Raw genomic sequence first — 10298 nt, forward strand, 5'->3', positions numbered from 1 at the left:
AATTAAAAATATATACAACTTGCTAATTGGATGGGAAGAAACAGCAGTTGTAAGAAAGGAGTAAGGGGGACTAAGCAAAATCCCTGGTTTAAAATACAAATGAAATGGAGATTCACTTAACAGAATACTCCATATCTTGAATTGTTTATCTTTTAAATGTAAGATTGATTTCTAATTATAACTCCATTTAATTTTCCTTTGTTTTATGTTCTCTAACACCAATTGATACAATTACTGCAGGTCTATTTTCAGAGTACCTTTAGTCTGACCACTCTCTATTTTTAAGATCCTGAGCCTGATATCATCTACACAAACAAGCCTTCAAGGAAGTCTACAGTTAATCAGGGATCCTTTCTCAGTGCTGATTTCTGCATGGGCAAAGGCAGACATCTGTATGAACAGAGGCAACCTTCAAGTAAATCAAGGCACTGCAATCTGAACAGAGTATTAAGACAAGCCTCAAGAGGCTTTCAGTCAAGTTTAAAAACACACTTTTACATAAGCAATACAATTCTAAAATTACAGGAAAAATTACAGTTGGAAAATTACAGTTGCAAATCACTCACCTTCAGTAATGACAAAACACAATCAATGTATCCATAAAATATACTTCTGTGCAAAGCTGTCCATCCAGACTCTTTGTCTTTTGCCAAGAGATCCACTCCTTTGGTCTCAGCCAACCAGTCCAGCACACCTTTTTTGCCACAAGACGAAGCAAGATGTATAACGTTTCTACCAAAGGCATCTTTGATAGTTGCAGCATTGTAGCAGTAAGAAGAGAGAAAGGCCTTGATCTGGCCTTCACTTCCTCTGGTAACTACAGAAATAACATCCAAAGCATGCTGTAGAGATCGACACTTTGAAGTGCACTCCGGCATGTAAGAACTCATCTTCAGTTCTAAAGCTGCTCTTCTCCTTAAGGGGAACAACCCTTAAGCGTATCAAGGCACTCCAATTCAGTACACAACACAGTGCCTTCGAAAAATTGTAATTCCAAGGATGTAAATCCAAGTTTATTGAGCTGCCATTAGAAATCTATGTACTGTTATGTTTGGCACTTGATCCAAATAAATATTTATAAATATATACTTTTATAAGTCTTATTTCACCATCTTATATAACAAATAATCTTGTCCATACAAAATTCCAAAAGTGAACTACCTCTAGCGTGCAGAGGGGGATTCCCCCTCCACACTACCTTATTCTTCTAAAACTCCATAATTGCAAGGGAGACCTGAAAGAGAGCAAACCAGAACAGATTAGTAAACAAAAACACTTTACCCCTGCAACTGTACTGACTTAACTGCATATCAAACTAGCAAGTACAGGACAAGACAATGTGAGAAGGGCTGACTGACCTGCCCCATGCCACCTGAGCTTATACTCAGACATTCAGTCAGATTAAAAAAGCAGTACTCCCTTCCCCACCCCAGCCTCCAAAGGCACCTCCTACCTTTCTTTGACATAAGTTGTTTAGGCCACAAAGTAAACTAGATCCAAAAAAGTTTGCTTTCCCACCCTGGGGATCCTCAGGATCCTGACTGTTTAGTGTCTAATTGGATCATTAGTTTGTGATAAAAAGCAAAAACTGAGCTAAAAGACTGGGGGGCAGGTGTGGAAGCCATCCACCAAAAAATCCCCTCAGCTGTTGAGCTGTTGAGTATACCATGGCTAACAGAGACATTGTTAGTAACATGGTAGAAGAAAGGAGATACCACCAGTCTTCACAACTGCTGCAATAAAATGATTATATCCCATTTTCTCTTCCCTGGCCTAAATACCTATCCATGTCCCCTGCCCCATGTCCCTATTGATTCTAATCTGCAGAATCAATAGGAAGGCTCCTCTCCACCACTCCCAGAGCTGCTCACAAAGGTGGGACAGAGGATGGCATCAAAGCAAATAAAAGCAGCTTGCACAAAAGACATGAATTCAGGCTCCTAGCATTCATGCAGGGATAAGGTCCAAAGCTCCTGAAACAGGCAAGAAGGAAATAGGTCTAACTTGGAAGGGGTAAGGGACAAAGAAGAAGTAAAAGGAAGCAAAAATAAGAATTCTTCTTCATGAAAATATATTCACAGTCTGGGGCATACAGCTCTTCCGCTTAGCTGTGCATACTTATCTTTAGCACATACATCTTTCTCTGGCATCCCTTTTCTCAAAAGTAAAGGAGGCCTGACAGAAGCACTCCCCTAGCCTATGAAATGTCTGCAGTTATAGTCAGAAGTGTCACAAAATCTGCGACTGCAGTACAAAAATCACAAACTAACCCAGAAAACAAAAAAAGTGAACTACATGCATCACAACATACATCACTAATGAAGTGTGAACTATTAAGACCCCCAAAAAAATCACACTTCAGTCTTCTAGATATGTTTCAAACTGAGTGAAACAGTATTCAGAATTTAAAGTTGTTCTACCCACAATTAAACTATTCCAAGAGAAGCTGAGCAATGCCATCCTGAAAGCTAAAAAAATAAAACTAAAAATGTTAACAAACCCTCAGAGTGGGGAATTAGGGGGGTGGGGGGGGGGGGTTGGAATCAGACAAAGACACACATTAAAAAAAAAAACAACAACATAACACAAAACTCTCCCATTCTACTCAGCTTAGCAGTCATTATAAATGTTCACATCCTACTCCTTAATTCCAACCTCATCAAAATGTTAAGCTTAGCTTCCATAGCTTTTCAGCCACTAAATGTATAACCATATTTTCTTAATATCTTTATTTGTAAAGACATATCAGAAAAATAAATTTTTGTTTGGAAAAGAGAAATCTCAGTCCTCCTCTTGTTTTAAGAATCAAGATTCCCATAAAGCTGCAAGCAATCAGCTTAGAGCAAACATTAGCAATAGAATCTAAACTTTCAAGAAAAAAAAAAAATCTAGTTCAGAGTATTCATTTAAGTATCTCATAACAAAGCCTCCAACAATTACTTTTCCACCTCATTCAGAAGGGTTGCAATACTCAAAATGCGAATCTATGGACCAGAAGTTGTTCAGTGTATACCTTCAAAACAAGTTCAAAGAGCAGGCAAATGAAAAAGAAAAAAAAAAATCTTTTTTATTCACTACAATTTAGTCCCTTATCCCTGACCAGGGGTAGCACCAGAAAATCTTTAGAAGACTAGAACTGACCACAACTGTCCAGCTTAGATTTGTCACAGCAAGCTTCAGTTCACTCTACAGGGCATTTTCCAAACAACATACAAACTTCTGCAGTAACACAAGAAATTTATCATATATATGTGTGGACTTTCGTCCTCTGACCTTCTCAAGCCTCAGATTATAAAGAGAAGTAAATCATTGTAACAGGTTTGGAAAAAAACTCTGATTTCAAGAATACAACCTGATTTGTTGCTCCAATGAATCGAAGTGTGATAAGTAACTATTAGCACACTCAGACTGCCAGTGAATCAAACACCCTTCTAAAACTAATAATTAAAAACAAAACACCCTCAAAAAAAAACCAAAAAAACAACAACAAACCAAACCAAAACACAAAATCTACAAAAAAACACAAACATTTCAAGATCAACAGGTAAAAATTAATCACATTTCACCAATATGACACTAGGCAATAGAATTATGTTATGGAAGAAGTAAAAATTTTATTTTTAAATAAAATGTGCCTTTATTTAAATAAAATATATTTAAGATGTGCCTTGTAAAGCACATCTTAAATATAGCTCATTGTTTAAATATTACTGTTGTTGCTACACAGGAAAATAAAGGTAAAGATAAAGAATATTAAGAAAAAACACTCAAGGGAGACATAAGGTTGACTAATCTGTCAAACTGGTATGAAATGGCACCACCACCCAAGAAAGCAGTCCTGCTGTCCCCCTGTGTCATACCTTCCTTTGGGCAGATCCACACCTATCTAAGGCACTGAACTGCATGAGAAAATGATCCAGAAGAGAGCAAATCCTGAGACTTGTGCCATTATAAGAAAAGAACAAAGAGGTCAGACAAAAACTTATTGAAGGCACCTGAGCTCCAGCCTACCAAACACCAAAATAATGTGAATAACCAATCGAATATTAAAAGAATAAAAAGTCTACTAGTAAACAGAAATATAAGCCTGCCTATCATACACTAACTCCATCACAGTGACATTTACTTCAGCTATGTGAAACCTGACTCTGCTGAATTATTTCTTTATAAGTCATTCCAACCCAGCCTTTCTCTACTGTAAACATTACAAAACTAAATACTGTATTAGTATATTGATATACACACCTTGAGCACAAGACAGAAGGCTGTAGATCAAGTTTTCACTTAGGGCTGTCACACTGGCAACAAAAACTGCCACATTATAATAAAATCTGAAAATAGGTGATCATCAGACCTGACTGTTACACAAAGGAAGTCCTTAAGAGAAACCTTAAAACTTTCAAATTGTGAATTGAAGTTCAGGTCAGGGTGAAAGCATTTCCACCATGAAATGCTTACTTTTAGTATACGGAGTCCCAGCTGAACAGTGAGCACCTAAAACAAGCACAAAACAGGAAGCACCAGCATTTTTTAAATTTTGAATTAAGATGATCTAGAACATGGTGCCATTTTGATTATGTGTCTCCACTTTTATTTGCAGATATTTCTGTGGGCTTCTCAGCATGAATCACATCCATGTTACAATACCAGTGTCTTCTTAATGTTGTAACTATTAAAATACATAAAAAGCTAAATAAGGCTATAATATTTTTAACATTTTTATGATAGAGTAGGCATTATCTGGAATTCAAATTATTTTTAAGAACTGATTCCTAATTAACATTATAGAAAAAAGTCACAAAAAATGAAGGAAATAGAGCAGTGTTCAAAGTATCCCAAAGATATTTTATTTCAGCAGCAAGTGGGTTTCCAACCCTCAGAGACATGAGCTATTTATTATACATGCTCACAGCCCAAGAAAATTTAAAGGATTGGAACCAATTTGGAAGCAATTCTTTAGTAGCAAGAAAGTGTTTGTGGTATCTTGCCTCCTGCAAGTGGGTAGGTACGGCTGTCTTACTCAGCTCTCCCCCTCAGAGAAGGCAAAGCACCACTGCTCCAGAGCTGTCAGACACCCTCCACGAAGGAATGTGTCAGATGCATCATCTGACCCTATGGAGGCAGAACTCCTACAGCTGAAAAAGCAGCTCTGTACCTACTGTGGTTGTCTCAAAAATCTGTTTCTCTCAGGAAGTCACTACAAAAATCAAAGGTGTCACACCTCTCCTGAGTATGAAGTGAACAAAGATTCTACAAATACCTTAGTGACTAAAGATGATGGTGATAGATTTCATTTCCTGCAAAGAGCAGACATGAAATCTCAACCTTTGGGAAAAGTGAACAGAGTTGGCAGAAGCCTCCCACTGTGAAGTTCCAGAAACCTCTCTCTGTGTATCATATTCACTATCAATGCATTCCCAATTTTCTCTTTTTCAAGAAAGCATTTCCATAGAGGTTGTGTGCTCTCAGTTCAGAGGTACAAGGAAAAAACAACCAATCCCTCACATCATGGGTGGCACTGTCAATGTATGTTTCTAGCATCCAGTCTGATTTGATACTAGAACTGCCATCTGAGGTCCTTCGATTCTTCCTGATGAACGCCCTATACTCAGGTGTTAGAGCTACAAAATCCTGGCTAACATGGATGTGAATACTGGACCTAAGACAGCGGCTGGTAGCCGCTGTTGTGCCTTTTTTCATTTAATACAAACAATGGTCTCACATGAAAGTGAAAGAGAACACCGAAGAGATTCAGCTACTCAGAACTCAGTGCCAATCAGATTGCTGGGCTTGCATCTTCAATGTGCACTGCACTAAAGTAACTCAACTGTCAAACCAGTCACATGGCCCTGAAACCCATCCTTGGGCTGCTTTACTAAAAACATATTTCTCAAGATCTTAAAATTGGCATAACTTCATTCCATTCACTGTTTTTTGTCAGAGTTTATTAATTTATTTTTTCAGTGTTACTAATTTTGCTAAATATCAGTCACACCTGAAATGCACATGGTGAAAAATTACCTAGCTCCCCTAATATGGCTCTCCTAAAACAGAACAAAGTAATGGTTTCTATTTTTCATATAAAAGAAGCACAGATGTTTCCTTGTCAAGCCTAACACCCTTCCTTAAAAAAAAAAAAAGGAAAAATAATATGGTTTTTCTGAAGGTACTAAATTAATTCTCTTTTCCTTTTGAAAATAAGTCGCTAAGTAAAGTGAGACTGGCAACATCACACATTTCAGGAAGATTAAGTCTATCCTTATAAGGGTATTGCAGTATCTTAAATATTTCCAGTGTGGAATGGAAGGGGGGTGTTTTTTAAACAAGCATGCTGACATTTCTCCACGTTGGTCCATTCGCATTTCTTTCATAACATCACAAAAGACCTGTAACCATAACAGCACAGAAATCCTTAAAATATTTGCACCTTAAGCAAACTTCACTACACAGACTACTTGATTAGTAAGTTAATAAAAAAAGACTTACAGAAATAAAGCCATGGGAATTTGCTATCGTCTTACCACTTTTCCAGGACTTTCTGTTGACCATATTCTCACCTAAAGGCAACTTTCACTAATACATGTTAAAGAAACAGTTTAGAATCTGACAAAAGTGACCAGAAAATTGAAGCTAGGTAGTAATATAACAGCCTTAGCACCGGCATTAAGCAAGATCTCAAGGAAACACAGATGAATTCCTGGATAAACAAAGCAAGTACACCTTTCAGGAACAGGCAGCACATTGTCCTAGCCTTTAAAGAACAGTTAGACTACTAATTCCTGCTCAGATTACATATCCACAGATAGTTTAACCAATTCAGAAATTCCCTGTACATCTGTTGAAGAATGGGCAAAATTCTACACTTTCCAACCCCTTGAAATCACAATGTATTTTATGGGGAGAAAAGTGATTGAATGTACAAGGAAAAGCAGGTAAATCCAAGCTACGCAGTAGATAAGAGTGGTTTAGCAGCCTGAAATTCCCACAGAGAGACCTTTAAAAAAGCAGCTTCTTCTTGACTATATAATAGGAGCATTGAGACACAGAAAACAAAGGTTCTGCTCTCCTCAATGCACAAAATATCAGAGTCCTGCTTCTAGTTCAGATAGCAAGTTTTAAGAGAAGCAAGTAAGTAGAGAAAAACTTGGAAAGAGCCACTAGGATTCAGAATGTTTACGGAACAACCCCTGAGTACAAGCAAATTGGATCTCTTTTCTCCTTCAGCTGTGGCTTCAGCAGACCACCCTTTGAATAAGGCGTCTGTTACACAAAGAAGAAACACCAAAACTCCAGTCCCTTTTACTCCTGACAGTGGACAAAGCAGTCATTCATTCAAATTTCATAAAGGATTCAGATTATATGTCAGGAAGGATTTTCAAATGACAAACCGAATGCACGTGAGGCTCTCAAAACAAGCTAGACAACAAGCAAACTGCTCAAGTTATAAATAAATGTGACCTGCCCAGAAGCAAAGCTACGAAGGAAAACCAATTTGCTTTGAAAGACACCACATTCCACCATGCCCACCGTGTCCTTGGGCCACTGCTGCTTCTTTTTCTGGGATGGGGCCTGCGTGCCACCACTCAGCACAGGTACACCCCAGCACAAGTGACCTTTAGAGGCCCTCTCCAGATTTTATGTAACTTCCTCCTTCAACAACAGCAGCATAATCCTTATCAGAATGAGACATTCAGCAATCCAACAACCCTAATTCAGTTGCTCCTAGCTGAGCTAAGCAGCACTGCCAATTAAAGGCTGACACATCTGTCAAAAAAAAGACCAAAGTACCACTGGTAGCTAAATTCAGCTACAAGCGTCAGAGCACATCTATCCCTTGGGAATCATTGTACATAAACAGTAAACTGTGAAGTACTGTGCTGCGCTTATCTAGAAACACCCAGGACTTAATAACTTCATACTGTTTAACAAAATTAAAATAAAGTGCTACAGGCAGAAGTACAGTGAGTGCACCTAGTCACTTCCACAATCCATCAAGATCTTGCTTCAGGCTTTATTGAAACAGATAAGGGAAGGGAAGGGAAGTCAAGTTAGGGGAAGGGAAGTTAAACACAACAAACCACAAGTGTGCACTAGAACTTCACCCCACTTCAAATTATGTCTGATAAATCCATCAAGGACTTTTCCATCTTGGGAAAAAGTGACGAATTTAATTTGCTGTGAACTTCTGGTACAGTTTTATTGTAGACTACCCACACCAGATGTTGGTAGGCGATTACTGTTTTTTGTAAACCACAAACTGTGACCAGCTGCCACAAAGACAGACAACTACAGTGACCACATAACAAAATAAAAAAAAAAAAAAAGAGTTGTATTTCGCCTTTAAAGATAACTACGAGTCCACAGCTCTCCAGTGCTTACGGTGCTGGTCTAACCCAGGAGCACTGTGAACTGCTACCAAAAACAGACAAGTATCACCAAGAAGGAGAGAAACACGCCAGGCTTTCCCTGAATCCACAGCTAAAGAAACCTGGCAAGAGGCTCCTGCCAGTGTCAGGGCGGGGGAAGGTCTGAAATGCTTCAGGGAGCCAGAGAGAGGCCAGGGGCAGGCAGAGGAGCAAGGGGCCATTCTGACTCCCACTACACGCGTCCACGTAGCCGAGGAGCGACGAGAGACTTTTTGACACAGGCGGCCGAGCCACGAAGCCGGTCCCCTCCCATTCTACGTGGCCGGCTATCCTTTACCCTCCCTGGCTGCCTTGCCCGGAGCTCTCCCCGTTCCTTCAGCCGCCCACCGCCGCCGTCCCGATCCCTCCGACAGGACCCGTCCCCCGAGCGGCTCCCCCGCCGGACGCACCGGCCCGCCCCTCACCAGTCGCTAGATGAATGGACTCGGGCGGGCACGGCGGGACGCGCGCTGGGCAGCGCGGGGGCTCATCCTCAGTGACTCCGGGGCAGGGCCAGGCTAAGGGCGCAGCTGCTACCGCGACAGCTCCGCCGGCGACAGCGACGGCGACAGGCGGGGCCCGCGGAGCTCAGCGGGGCGCACCGACAGCGGCCGCCGCACCCATGAAGAAGCGCAACGCCGATTGGCCGCCGCGCCGCCGCACCTCGCGCGCCGATTGGCTGCCGCTGCCGCCTCAGCCCCGCCCCTCGCGGCCGAGCCCGGATTGACTGACAGGCGGGGTCAGGGGGACGAGGGGGCGGGGCCGGGGGCGGGCGGGGAGGCCGTGGTACGGCAGGGGTTAAAGAAACATGGCCGCCGGGTCCTTGTGTGGGGCAAGGGAACGGGCTGGAGTGATCGGGAAGGGGGAGAGCTGAGGGGCCTCCTTCTGGCCGTCTTGGCCGGAGAAGCACGGTGTCATGCTGCGAAGGGTGGGATGGGTTTCTGGTAAGGTCACGCCTCCCTCCTGGAGGGCTCAGAAGCGAATAGTTAAATACCCAGCCTATAGGTCCCCTCAAAGTAATGGGGAGAAAGCGTCGAGGAGGCTGTGCCCATTCAGAAGGTGTTAAACCACAGCAGTTTCTCTCTCTGACAGAGCAAGGGGTCTAGTGTATCGGATGCAGTTTGAATTTTTGTGAGGCTTTTGACACCATCTCGGGGCAATCTCGTAAGCAAACCTGGTGTGTGCACAAGGATTTGCACACCTGCGCTCGGGACTCCTGCGGGGCACTCGTGAGGGCTCAGTTCTTTTTGGTGGATGTCTTGGATGATGCAATAGGTGGCACAGATTACAAATTAAACCTAGGACAGGATTAGGGTGTACTGTTTAAGGGCAGGAAGCTGAACCCAAGACAAGCAGTGCCCAAGGTAAAATACAGAGTAAAACAAACACACATACCTTAAAAAATAAAAATAAATTAAAAAAAAAAGCAGTAATGTAATGGTCAGAGTTCCTATATGTTTTATGACCATAAAACAACACAGCTATCTTTAAAACTGCAAAGCAGTTGAAAAAAAAGCTATGCCTGTTCTTTAGTAGCAGTTCAATTTGGGAAAGATTCAGTATGAATTGTATTTAGGTGTATCTCAAGCATTTTTACCTGTGCCATCTGACTCAGTTAATGTGAACTATACAATTTGCTCTCTGATTTTCTCTGTATAAACATTTAGTTTGCCAGCAGCCATTCACCATTGTAACTAAAGCTGCAAGCTACGTGAAATTCATTTATGCATTATTTTCCCAGTGATAGTTTCTTAGTGCTTCAGTCACAAATAAAGGTCGGAGGTGGCCATGCTCCAAGTCTGCTGCCAGCTGGCCTAAGGACAGAGATGACCATCTGGGGACATGAGGAGGTCCAAATACAGCTGAAGTCAGTTGTAAGCAATGCTTTGTTGC

The 10298-nt window shown here is 41.4% G+C and overlaps 1 protein-coding gene across 2 annotated transcripts in view; it reads right to left on the reverse strand.

The window, feature by feature from the left end:
- IBTK (inhibitor of Bruton tyrosine kinase) overlaps positions 1–9046 on the reverse strand; it is a 53445-nt gene extending 44399 nt beyond the window's left edge. For both annotated transcript variants that reach the window (XM_038131765.1, XM_038131764.1), the window contains exons 1-2: positions 8831–9046; positions 567–1234 (exon numbers count right to left, since the gene is read on the reverse strand). In XM_038131765.1, the coding sequence (XP_037987693.1) occupies positions 567–890 (324 nt within the window). In that variant the 5' untranslated portion in view covers positions 891–1234; positions 8831–9046. The remainder of the gene's footprint in view (positions 1–566; positions 1235–8830) is intronic.
- Positions 9047–10298: the final 1252 nt, after the last annotated feature.

This window comes from Motacilla alba, chromosome 3, assembly GCF_015832195.1.
Source record: "Motacilla alba alba isolate MOTALB_02 chromosome 3, Motacilla_alba_V1.0_pri, whole genome shotgun sequence".
In the NCBI taxonomy this organism is placed as follows: Eukaryota; Metazoa; Chordata; class Aves; order Passeriformes; family Motacillidae; genus Motacilla; species Motacilla alba.